Genomic DNA, 13,243 nt, shown 5'->3' on the forward strand with positions numbered 1-13,243 from the left:
TGTGCTACTTTTTTTTTTTTTCTTTTTCACCATGGATTTCAGTTTCAAGTTAGGAGGAAAAGGAAAGTTAGCCCTATAGTATGGGCATGTGAGTTGGCCACCTTGGGCCTGAAGCTGAAAATGTGACTCAGTTTCCCCTTTGCTGTATTGCTGGATGTCGATGCTTCGGTCTTTCTCAGCTGCATGACCCAGGAAAAGCGTGATTCCGTGCCATGGGTAGATCATTGGTAGCTTTCTTTACAGAGTGAGTGAGTGGGGGTGTGTTGGGAGGGTAGGACCAAGAAAGTGTGGGCAGAATGGTGTTTTCTTTTTTTTTTTGCCTCTCTCAGTTGAGTGTGGTCTCCAAGGTGCACCCTGTAGAGCAAACTCAGACAGTCACTTCCGTTTTGCTGTTGGTGATGAAGTATGGCTGTGTGGGTGGGAAGTGCTGGGTGCGAGTCCCTAGGGGGTCACAGGAGCCCGACTCAGCTATGCCAAGCTTGCCCTTGGTACCATAAGCCTGCCGCCGGAGAGACTGGTCACTGGGGTCCCAGGTCTTGAAGTTGGCGGTGGAGTTGTAAGCCAAGGGGTGAGGTGGCATCTTATTGGTGCGCGACTTCTGTCCATTCTGCTTGGCAGGCAGCTCGGGGCTGAAGGCCCGGGGCTCATCCTCCACTCGAACAGGATGCAAAGGTAAGTTCCCCTTGGCAGCCAGCTCAGCCAGGTGCCTTCGCTTGGAGTAGAAGTCGTCGTTAACCTTGTCAGCTGCATAGAAGGATGGGTGGATGGAGAAGAGGAGAAAGAAATGGGAGAGAAATAGAGAGAGAGAGAGAGAGAGAGAGAGAGAGGAAGTTAGGAATTGGTAGGTCAACCTGAGAGCAGAAAAACAAACCAAACAAAATAATAAACGGGCTGGCAAGCCATGTGAGACACAATAGAAATTCCACCTGGAACAAGACAGAAGGAAGGGTGGCACTACATCCTCTTCACAGACAACAGCAGGAACAAGAGGGTCAAGGGGACTCCATGAGCACCTCTCCCACCAGATTCCCACCTCACCTGCTGCCCTCCTTGGCTTTCCTGTAACAGTCAAGTGTTGTTTCTTCATTATTAAAATAGTGCTCACGAGAGGCGAGGATAATGGCTACATATCAAAATTCAGCATTTATGTATGAAGATGTAAAAAAAACAAAGAAATAAGTAAATGAAAAAAAGTAGTGCCCATTATAAAAGCATTGAACGTGTTGAGGAATGTGCCTATTTATGAGCCGCCACTGAAGACAGACGTATCAATGGATGGATGCATTTTATTCTGGTCCTTTTCTTCATTAATAGAGTATAATGTGAGATATTTATTGGTTTTCTTTTTAAATGTTTAAGCAGATATATGCCCACATCTCAATTCTGCCACCTGCCAGCAGTACAACTGTGGCTAAATTACTTAAGTTCTTTTACCAGCCACTTCTGCACAAGGAAAGTATTGGCAATTAAAATGTGAAATCTCAAGCTAGAAGGGTGGATCAGCGATTAAGGTGCTTGCCTGCAAAACCAAGTTTGACTCCACAGTACGCACTTGAAGCCAGATGCACAAAGTTGCTCATGCATCTGAAGTTCATTTGCCACAGCTGGAGATCCTGATGTACCCATCCTCTCTCTTCTCTCTATCACTCTCTCTGTTTGCACATAAATAAATACTTTTATATAAAAGCGAATCTCATGTAATTGGTATATACAAAGTGCTTAGATATTAGCCACCACCATCAACGTTATAAAATTGGTTTCAGTTCCTCTTACAACATTCTACCAAGCATTTTCCGTCTTGTTATGAATTACTAATGAACAACATTATAATGCCTATGTAATATTTTAGTGCATAGAACACTCAAAGTGAATCAGTTCTCTTACTGATAAACATATATGCTCCACCAATATTTTCTACTATGAATAAGGTTAATGCGAGACTCTTTTAACTTAAACTTCTTTCATATTCCGAATTTAGAATTTAGAATTAATTCTAAAAGTATTTTCTTAATCTACATCAAGGATTAACAAGCTACGGCCTACAGGGTTCCATCAAAGCTGGCCGCTACCTCTTGTTGTAAGTAAATTATTGAACACAAAGCCACACCCATTCATCTATTGTTTATGGATGCTGTTTTTCCATTGTGCTGTGGTAGAATTGAATACCTGTGACAGATACTGTATGGCCCAAGATATTTACCATCCTGCCCTTTAAGAATGGATGTTGGCTGAGCCCTATCTGGATTACTCAAAGTGGAATCAATTCCTTGGTATAATATATATAAACATTGTTAAGGCTCTTGATACTTATAGTGGACTACTCTACAAAAGAGTTGCACCAATTTTCAATCAATTTCATCACACTCCTGTCTTGAGTAATTTCCTTCCTCCTTTCTTCCCTCCCTTTTCCTCTTATTTTCATCATTTCTCTATTTCTTTTTCTTTATAACCTTATTTGTTTCATCATTTTACAATACCTCGTTTTATTTTATTTTCTCTTGTAATTTTTATGTATAAAACTCTCTATATTTTTGAAATTCGCTTCTTTTTACAAGTATTTTATTTATTTATTTATTTGAGAGAGAGAGAAAGAGACATAGAAAGAGAGAGAACAAATGCACCAGGGCCTCTAGCCATGGCAAAAAAACTCCATACCCATGCCCCACCTTGTACATCTAGCATTACATGGGTACTGGGAATTGAACTTATGTCCTTAAGTTTTGCAGATCAGTGCCTTAACTGCGGAGAAATCTCCCCAGCCCCTTGAAATTCATTTCTTAAGAACAAACTTTTGAAACTACATCTCTCAAGAAACCAGAAATATTCACTGCTCCTTTATCTACAACATCCCAGCTTTACAGGTGTGTGCTGATAAAAGCCAAGGAGACCATTATAGTTCCTGGTCTCTTTTCTCATTTGCTCTTCTCAAGAACAAAAATAGGAAAGGTGGGAATTACACTTCTGCTAGACACACTGGAGAAATGCCAAGCTCAAACATGTGAGATGGCTGAACTAAGGTTATCCACAGCTAGTAGGGAAGCCAAGACAGAAACTAATTCCATTAAAGCTCCATTTTCTGTTTATGGAAGGCCACACTTACATCCCAGTTGCCTTCCCTGTTTCTATGGCAGATATCACTCATTGATCACAGAGCTTGACCTTAGTGTACATGGTCTCCACTCAGACTCAGCATAACACCTCAGGAAGCTTAATACAGCTTTGGATTTCTGCTCTTTGTAATGCAAATAGCCCTGATCAATACAACCTTTCAAAAGAAAGTTCTCCCCTCCCTATGCTCTAGAGACATCTGAAGATACAGCATGTCAAAATCAAAATTTTAGAGTCTGCTATCAAATATAAGGAACACACATTCTAGAAATGCCATGAATTGCTTAAGATGTCACAGAGTACTATTGCAGCTGGGGCTACAAACCCATCTCCATTCACGATGGAAGAAAATTCCAGATGCCCAATTCCATGACATGTCAACAGACTTGTTAAGATTTCTCTCTGAGACTTTAAAATTCACATATCCAGTTACCTTCCAGGAGGATCTGCTGACGTAAAGCAGATGCACAATCAGCATTCCTCAGATTCCTTTATCTTCAGATTTTTCCTCTCTCTCACTGTGACGATCCATGACCATGCCACTCAAGTCAGAAACCTTTCCTCTTGCAGCACACATGCTAAACAACCAAAATACTTCCAGTCCTGCCTAAGAGACAACTCCCTTCAAGTATTGCTCTACTTCAGCCTCTGAACTGGCCTCACATCTGCATTTCACCTCCTCTGATCCATCTCTGTGTGGTAGTTAAAGGCATGGCTCTTAGATGCTTAGCCAATCATGCCACTGTCTCTCCAACCCCCTTCAAAGCATTTGTTCAGCTATTAAATTATTTGCCAGACGGGCACCTTGCAATGTGCTACACACAAGATATATGGAAGGGAGAAATTCTGCTGGGGAAGGAATGACCACATAGGTATAGATTATGTAGAACTGTCTTAGCTTATAACTAGAATGTGTGAATCAGTTACTTGTGAGCCACTGTGTTAAACTACCTGACAGAAACAAGAGTAGGAAGGCTTATTTCAGCTCACTGTTTCAAAACAGTCTAGGTTTATCATGGTGGTGGGAGGCATTATGGAGTTCTTGGTAGCAGGAGCCCGTGGTAGAGATGCCTTAACTCACAGTGGACCACGGGGCAGAAAGAACAGGCTAGAAGCAGGAGTGGGTATAATCTTCAGCCTCCATGCTCAAGGACCTCTTTCTGTCACCCAGTTCCCAGCCTTCAAAACAGTGGCATAAACTAGGAACCAACCATTCAAAACGTGAGCTGAGGGAGGACATTTCAGATGCAAACCATAATTACATGGTTTCTGGTAGGGTCTCAGAGTGCCATGTACAGCTGAGGCACCAGATTGGCCACTTTCCTCACTCAGAGTGGTGCTCATCTTTCAAGGCTTAGATATGTTGTCACCCCCTGGCTCCTTCAGCCTCCCTGCCCCTGCAAGCCCCATCTCCAAGACAGCACTATTTGATCACTGCCCATGGTCATTTCATTCTCACCACCAAACCGTGAGGCTTTGTGAGTAGGAGCAAATATATAAGTGTAGAGGTCGATGGGTCTCAGTCCTGATGATACAGATCAACCATGCAGCAAGGGAGAGCAAGTACACACATACCTGCATGCGTCTCTCTGGATAATCAGCATCTCAAAGAGGGCAGCCCAGACATGGATGTTTTCGAACCCTCCCCCACCAAATTCTAATGCCCAGCCAAACTTGAGGACCACAGGGACACTGGGCATCCACCACAGTTCCATGTATGGTTGTTGTAGATTACTAAGGGGAAAATAGCTCCCCACCTCACTCCGAGTAGCCTCAGCTGCCTCCTGCATCAGACACCTTCCTTGTAGGAAGTATTCCTTCACAATACATTTCTCTCCGTGACACATATTGGCATTGTGATTTTCAAAGCTATTAGTTTAGTCGTCTGTCCAGCTCCCAAGTCCAGGTGTGCCTCTGGCCCAGCCTTGTGTAATACTCCCCAGTTCCTACCTGATATTAGGTACTCCATACATAGTAAATGGTGAATGAATATTCCTTTCCCACGTGCCTTTCCGTCATCTCTTATTGAAAACCACACTTAACACTGTGTATCCAGTCATCCCCCAGCATGCCTCATTCCCAAACCCCTACTGCCCAGACATGAGACTAGCCCAAGGTGTGATCAGGTCAAGTTCAAAGACTTCCATTGCTGACACATGAAGGAAGAGAACTTATTACGAATTAGCATTCCCTCCTCAGAAATCTGAAGAAAAGCAGACATGGAAGTGCTCATCCCTTAGCATACACGTGAAGACAGGGTGGAAGATCTCAGGGAAGAGGAAGTATCACACCTCTCTCGGTGAATCCACACCTGCCCCCACACCCAGGCCTGAGTGGTCTCTCAGTGCACCTGATGTTAGTGCACCCTGGGAATAGAAAGTGATCAACCAGGGCTGGAGAGATGGCTTAGCCCTTAAGGCATCTGCCTGAAAAGCCAAAGAATCCTGGTTTGACTCTCCAGGACCCACATAAGCCAGATGCACAAGGGGGCGCATGCATCTGGAGTTCGTTTACAGTGGCTGGAGGCCCTACACGCCTTCTCTCCCCCCCCCCCTCCCTTACTCTTTCTCTTTCTCAAACAAATAAATAAAATATATTAAAAAATAAAACTTTAGAAAGTGTTTGACCAATGTGGCAGAGATGGAGTGAACCAGAATGTGTGTGGGCTCCGGCATGCCACTGAGCTCCTTATGCCCGTGTCCCTAGTTTAACTACTCTTGGATTTATTATGAGGAATAAATCATATTAGATACATAAGACAAGTTTCAGGATATATTAAGTGTTCAATATATATTTTACCTGCCCTGTGCCTTACTAAAGAAGTGCTGAATTAAAATCAACATGCATTTATTGAGCCAGGCAATCTGCCAGGCATGAAGGGTACATTAATCCAAACCAATCTGCCTAGTTTTCCCTCTTCCTTTCCTCCCATCTCCCCACATCAGCTAAGTTCATAATAAATCATACAAAGGGGATTTAATGTGATTGGGAGGTTAGTGGAGGTCAGAGAAAGCTTCCATAAGTTCTTTAAGCTGCCACCCAAAGTTGGTGGAGACCCAGGTGATGGATTTTGTGCTATATTGCAAGAGTGGCCATAATCCTTTGCAGCTCTTCCCATTGGGAGGTAAAGTCTATTTCCCCATTCCTTGAATCTGGTCTGCACAGTTGCTTGCTTTGCCATAGATTGTAGCTGCTGTAGTAACCAACCTCTTGAACCCAGCCTCCATGTGAAGAAGGAAGTTAAAGCTTCCTGCTTGAAGGAAGACAAACCTATATGCCCCTTAACCTCATTCAGCACAGTCAATATTCTGCCAGCTGCCAGATATCCCATGATGTTGGGCCTTGAGAGGCCCAGGCGTGTGGCCTAGTGGAACTTCCTGAGCCTAGCTAAAGTTTGGAGAGCTGTCTCTGGCCAGTTAGGACTCAGCAAGACGCCTAATGGCTTCTGGCCTGCTACTTCCATGCAGGAGTTGGAATTATCATTTCAATAGTCACAGTTTACTATTGGCCCTTACCTCTTCCCCCATCCTAAAATCCCCGCCTTCGTCCCCAACATGATATAGGCAACTGTTTGTAACAATAAAGCTAGTTCCTGTGAGTCCCTGCTTCCACAAGACTCCCGACTCAGTGTGGTTTTTCTCCAATGAATAGGAGAGGTTTTGAGTTGTCTGACACTCATTCTTTCTCCTCAACCCCTTGGGAGGAACCAGCGGGTCTGGTCCTTCCTTCAGCACTACCTACGGGGAGGAGCCTGCCACCATGAGGCCTTCCTGGGCAATACAGCCAACCTGAGCAGGCCTGCTCAGAGCAGACACTCAAGCCAGAAGAACCAGCCAGCTAACCCAGAAACATGATCCCAACAAGTGGTTGATACACTAAGCCACTAAGCATCAGGGTCATTTGTTATACGGTAATAGATAACGAATACACTGTATAATCTTCAAAGACCCTATAGTGGGAAGGTAGCTTCTGGTAACTGAAAGCTACCATGCAACAGCTCTAGGAAATAGGAAATGTGGTTGAAATGTTATAAGGAAGATAGAAAAATGATGCTGTGATCAACGACTGTCCCATTGGCAAGATTGTCTCACCCACACCTATTCATGCATTTTTCTATCTCCCTCCACGAGACTCGGGCAAAGTGAAGTCCAGCACCTGGGCACAAAACAGTCCTAAGATGATTTCAACCACAGTGAAGTGATTGGAATTTAGGCAGGTGAATCATTCTCACTCTCAACTAATGTAGTTTTCGTGAAATTCTCTTTCCATACTCTTTCTGGTTCTCCTCTGATTTGGAGCTAGACTAAGGGGGGCAGAAATACCTGGCCACTCTTCACTTCCTACAGTGTAGTAACTGTCTTAATACATTAAAAAGAAAAAAAAAAAAAAAAAAAAAAAAGCTCCTTGTGAAAGAAATAACAGATTCATGGAATAGACTTGCAAGCCCCATTAATAAATGCATTAACCTGCTCAGCTCCACTACCTCATGGGCAGATGGCTGACAAGCCAACCAGGAAACAGATGTGTGAGTCTTTCAACAACACTAGCCCTCTCAAGTTTTATTTTTCACTTAAAAAAAAAAGAGGGAAGAAGAAAGAAAAAGTGCTTTTCTTTCAATGAGCCTACTTGTCTTGAAGGAGCTAGGGCTGTAAAATTGAACTGTATCTTCCTCCATCTGTCTCTCTTCCTAATTAGCATCAGGCACTTGTACAGGTGTGGGGCAGGATGTAGCATTGGCTCCATGGAAACAAAGAGCATCAACGTAATAACCAGTTCCCAAGACAAGCTGCGCATCTGAGAGGCCCAGCAGGTGGCCTTCCCACCACCTTTTTTCCTTAGGCCAAAGATATGTCAAGGAGGGCTTCCTGTAGCTCATTCTCTCCTGAGGTATTATTGGGTCTCATGTGGTAATTATACTTGGTAAGCAATTCACCAACAAGAGTTTTCACCATGCCTCATCTATCTCTGTCTTCGGCTCAATGATATGATGAAATACAGCAATTAATCTTCCCATCACAGTTAAGCACAACATCCACCTGCCTTGCCGTGGTCCTGATTCTGCATTTGCCCAGACTTGGGTCCCCTGTCCACTCTCCTCTATCCTATGCTGATAGGAAACCATCACAGCTCCCCCCTCCCCACGCCCCTCTCTGAGCTGCTGCAAGGCTAGCAAAACACTGAATGTCTATAAGCAACAGATATGGATTCCCTTGAGGCTCTGAAGGACAGACGCCAGTAGCTACAGGTGGTGACAGGACACACTCTTTCTGGAGGCTCTACTGAGGGATACTCCTTTGACCTTTGCTGATGTCTTTTGGCTGCTGGCAAGGTTTGACAATCATTGCCTTGTAGCTGTCCTACTTCCATCTTTGACTCTGACTTTACATGCCCTTCTGTATGGGTGAATATGTGTCTGCTTACAAAGACAACAGCCATTAATTTAGGGCCAACATCACCCTTACTTGAAGCTGATTACATTTATGAAGACTTGATTTTCACATGTGTACACAGCCTGTGGTTCCTAGTGCACATGGATTTGGGGTCAGGGGGATATCATCCAACCCAAGAATCATGGGATGCAGGACATTTGGACTTCATTCCTACTTTTCCTTCTGGCCAAAATGTTCCTGTTTATAATTATTCCATTGACCAAGGTTTACTTTTACTTCCTCATGATGTAACTTCCGTGTGACCCAAAGGGGACACCTCCTCCAGGGCTCTCGTGCTTCCTCTATTTTAATAAACCCATAGTCTCTATTACAACATGAATGTATCTTAAAAAGCTTTTATTTATTTACACTATGTGTGTGGAGTGTGTGTGTGTGTTTGTGTGCGCATGCGTGTGTGTTGTACATACCAGGGTGTCTTGCTACTGCAAATGAACACCTAGCCAGCTTTGCATGGGTGTCTGGGGAAATTGAACACAGGCTGGTAGGCTTTGGGAGCAAGCAAGAGCCCTTAACCAGGAAGGAATGATCTCCCCAGCTCCACAGAATTATCTTTCATCATTACTTGTATACTTCTTTCTCTGTTGGATAGGATGTAAACTCCACTTAGGGCAACCAGCACATCTGTTCTACTTGCTGCTGCCTTCCCAAATCTAGCCCAGTTCTTGGTGCTCAGTTAGGGTGCAATATGTTGTGTTTGACGAGGAAAGCACTGAAGGAAAGCAATCCTAGTGACATTCTCTAATGCATCAGAAATGGACAGGATGTCTCATTACCTGGCTATCTATCTGGTCCACATCACACACACACAAAAAAAAAAAAACAAAACTGAGCAATCTGTTCCAAGAACTGAAGGGTTGGAGCCTCCATTAAGAGCACTTGTTTCTCAGGAAGGAGACATAGGATTTATATGTCTGACTGAAGGTTTTCAGGGGCTTAGATAGACTTAGCTCAGAGGAGGTAGGATAAAGTCAGGCGAAGGGGGTCGGGGTGGCTAAACAGATTGTGCATGGCGGAGAGATGAGTGCTCACAGAACCTCCCTCTTCACTCCCCACTCTCACCAGTGGTCAACTGAGTAGCAGCTCACCTTTACTGAGTGTGTGCACTTTGCACCTACTGTACGAGGAAACTCGCATTTATTACCCCTTCCAATTCTGTTAGCATTCTAGTGAGGCAGCTGCTATTATGGGTCTCATATTAGAAGTAGGGAAACAGAGGCTCAGAGAGCTTTGCTGAACTGTCCAGGTGATGGAACTGGGATTTGCACACAGAATGCCTACATCCACCTGATTCTTCTACAATATCACAGGCAGAGGCACACCCCTTAATAAATGCACAATTTTCAAAAGAAAGCATCAACATACCATGGCCAGAAACTTAATGAAAAGCCAGTATCTTCACATGCACAAGACCAAATATGTGTATCTTTCTCTTCTTTAAAGCGTAATAGGAGAAAAGAAGCAAGAGTGGTGTGAGACCCCTTCCAGACCCTGGTTCTTCCAGTATGCACATGCCTTCTCTGTGACAAAGAGTGTAAGTTGCTGCATTGTCTCAGATGTGCTAGCATTGGCTGGACCACCAGCCAATCACAGATGGAAAGGCGCTCTCCTATTCAAACGCTGGATAAAGAGCTCTACCTTCTCATAGGACAGAGAGGAGAACAAGGCTTCTTCACCATCACTCCAGACTGGCTACTCCTTGGGAGTTTGCATTTCTTTGTCTAGTTAACTGCCCTTCTGGGCTAATGGGGTGAGTAGCTGTCTCATTTTGTCTGTTATATAACACTGTGTCCCTGCATGACAATGCGGTGGAATCATATTTGGATATATCCATAAACAGTTCTTTTCCCAGTGCTTCCACTATCCATGCCCCTCCACTCAGAACTCAAAGTAAATTAATAAATAACTTTCCATGACAATGAAGAGTCAAAATGTAGGTTTTGAAACCCACACTAGGCTCCCAACAGCCGCAGTTCAGACCCCAGATTTGACAGGCAAGACTTCCACAGACATGTTAAGAAGAGAAGAGGAACTGCTGATGCTGAGAGCTTGAAGGATTTTAGTCTACCAGTGCATAACACCAGGATGGGAAATACACATGTCTGATTGTAAAACCTTCCTTATCATGTGGAGGAAAGAGCATGACTTTTGAGAGGAAGTGGAAGTGGGTTGAAATCCCTCATTTTTCCACTTGGTGGTTTGAACCTTGAACAAATTACCTAAGCACTCTAGGCTTCATCTGTTCTACTTCTAAAATTAGGAATAGAATAGTGCAGATTGTGGAAATTTTAGTGTAAAATGTCTCCCGTAACCTCATGAGTTCATGACAAAGCCTCATCCTCAGCTGGTAGAGCCTTTGGGAGGTGGAGGCTTGCTGGAGGGGTGAGCCACTGTGGGACGGCTCTGTGGTTTCTGTAGCCCAGCTCTCCCTTGCCAAAGCCCGCTCTTGCTGTTATCCCCCAGGTGATGTGACAAGATACAAGGCCCAGCCTCTGCTTTGCCTTGCCATGATGAAATTTCCCCTGGAGACTGTGAGCTCAAATAAGCCCTTTTCTCCTATAAACTGCTTATGGTCAGGTGTTTTGTCCCTGCACAGAGAAGGTAAATGCTACATGGACTATGTGCCTATTGGGAGGAAGGGTGTTGAGAGGGTGCTTGGCAGAGTCATATAGAGTATTGGTGCCAGCATCATCATTTCAAAGTAGGCATTCAACAGATTCCAAGTTGCAATCGCTGTAAATATTAGAAAACAAAAAGAACATTAAAAGAAGAAGGGTAATAAAATCTACTTACGTAGTATAGTGGAGAAGTAAAATAAAGCAAGGCCTACAAAATCTTAGCACATTATGAATGGTACACAATTAGGACTCCTTCAGTATAAAACCTCATCTGAAGGACATTGTAGATTGTTATTCTTCTGATATACTGACCTATAGAATCTGATCTGTTCTACCTTCGTTTCTGGAGCCCAAGTTTATCCATCTCACAGTTATATTGCCCAAACACCTTCGGAAACTTTGGTCACCTGACTGATCACTCACCAGTGGAATGGTAGCAAAGTAACAGATCCAATTTCCAATCTTCCTTAGAAGAAAAGTGCTCAAAGAGGCCCCAAACTGAACTCCTCATTCTTCTGCCTAGTCAGCAATTAGTTACTGATGTGTGCTACAGCAGCTAGATAATGCAACTCATGGTTTCTGGGAGAGGAGAGACAGGCTCATCCATAGTGTAGCCGCTAGCAAGTTCCCCATTCGTCAGTGTGCAAGAAATCCTAATTTTACTCAATGGGTTAGGAAAAGGTACAAAAATAAGATAAGGATTAACAGAAAAGAAGAAGGATATTAATGGGAAGGGGAGGGGATAATTGGGGCAAGTAAGATCGTAGTACCATTATACATATATATTAAAATATCAACAATGAATGAATGAAAATTTTCAAAAAGAAAATCTCTAGTCTGTGTGTCCCATTACCCCTTCCCATGGGCTACAGTAACACTATGTATTATGGTTCCTAGTTCCTATTTTAAATGTCCGCTGGAAACATCCACTGTGTAGAAGGGTTGGTTTCCCACCTATGTTGGCTCATCTTGACTGTCATCTTGATTGAGATGAGTAAACAAAACTTCTGAGTGTGTCTCTGTGTTTCCACAGATAATTAGTTAATTGGGGAAGATAGGTCCTGATAGGGCTAGCACCATCCTATAGGCTGGAGAGCTGGATGGAATTAAAGGAAGACTCAAAATCTCTCTCTCTCTCTCTCCTGTCCATCATGATATCAGCCTATCTTTTCCACCATGTTCTGTCTTTCATGAGAGTTTGAGACCAATGAAGCCATGAAAAAAATAAATAAATAAATCCTTCCTCTCTTAAGGTGCCTTAGTGAGGTCTTTTGTCACAGTGATAAAAAGTCATAAACAGCTGATGGCACTAGTAGATAATAATAAATATTTTAGGGAGTTGAAAGAAGTAGGTCATTGAAATTGTGCCCTTGAAGGAGTCCCTGGCCCTTTTCTTTCTCCTTGTTCTCTCTTTCCAGCCACTATGAAAAAAATAAGTTTGGCTTCACCACATGCTCCCTGCCACAATGTTGGGTCTTTCCAGCAAAAGGGCTAAAGGACCATAGACTGTAACTTCTGAAGACAAAAATAAATACTTCCTACCCTGAAATTGCTATCTTAGTTATTCTGGCACAGTGAGGGGTACGTTAGCTGACTAACATACTATGGCATTAACTAAAACAATGTGGATGAGGATAACATCACAGCCTAAGAGTGTAAGAGTGACCAAGCCATAAGCCCGGGGGAAACTGTTGGAATAGAGAGCTGCCCCTCAGCCTGGCCCATTCCCCATAGGATCATTACACGAGAGGGAAATGCACTTTTTTCTATTGAGTTACTGTATTTGTAAAGCCTTTGGTTATTTTGGGAAATGTTTATATTTACTTATCTGGAAGTGGCTTCTGGGTCTATCCCTGCCTTTTTTCTTCCTCCTTCACAAGCCAAATTAAAAAGTAAAAGGTTCACATTATTCATAAAATGCTCTGGCTTCTGCCTCTTCTTTTGAAATGCATACTGTAAAACCAGGCAGGCTCAGGAGGCTGGCTCGGCAGGCAGAAACAAGACAGGCAGGGAAACACTGAGTGGCCTGAGCGGAGGAGGACCAACAGAGATGGGAGAACTTGTCTGGAT

The 13,243-nt window shown here is 43.5% G+C and overlaps 1 protein-coding gene across 2 annotated transcripts in view; it reads right to left on the bottom strand.

The window, feature by feature from the left end:
* Positions 1-271: 271 nt before the first annotated feature.
* The window catches only part of Shisa9 (shisa family member 9), a 323,497-nt gene continuing 310,525 nt past the window's right edge, over positions 272-13,243 (bottom strand). For both annotated transcript variants that reach the window (XM_004652273.2, XM_004652272.2), the window contains one exon: positions 272-744. In XM_004652273.2, coding sequence (XP_004652330.1) covers positions 368-744 — 377 coding nt within the window. In that variant the 3' untranslated portion in view covers positions 272-367. The remainder of the gene's footprint in view (positions 745-13,243) is intronic.

The sequence above is a fragment of the Jaculus jaculus genome, chromosome 11, assembly GCF_020740685.1.
Source record: "Jaculus jaculus isolate mJacJac1 chromosome 11, mJacJac1.mat.Y.cur, whole genome shotgun sequence".
Classification (NCBI taxonomy): Eukaryota; Metazoa; Chordata; class Mammalia; order Rodentia; family Dipodidae; genus Jaculus; species Jaculus jaculus.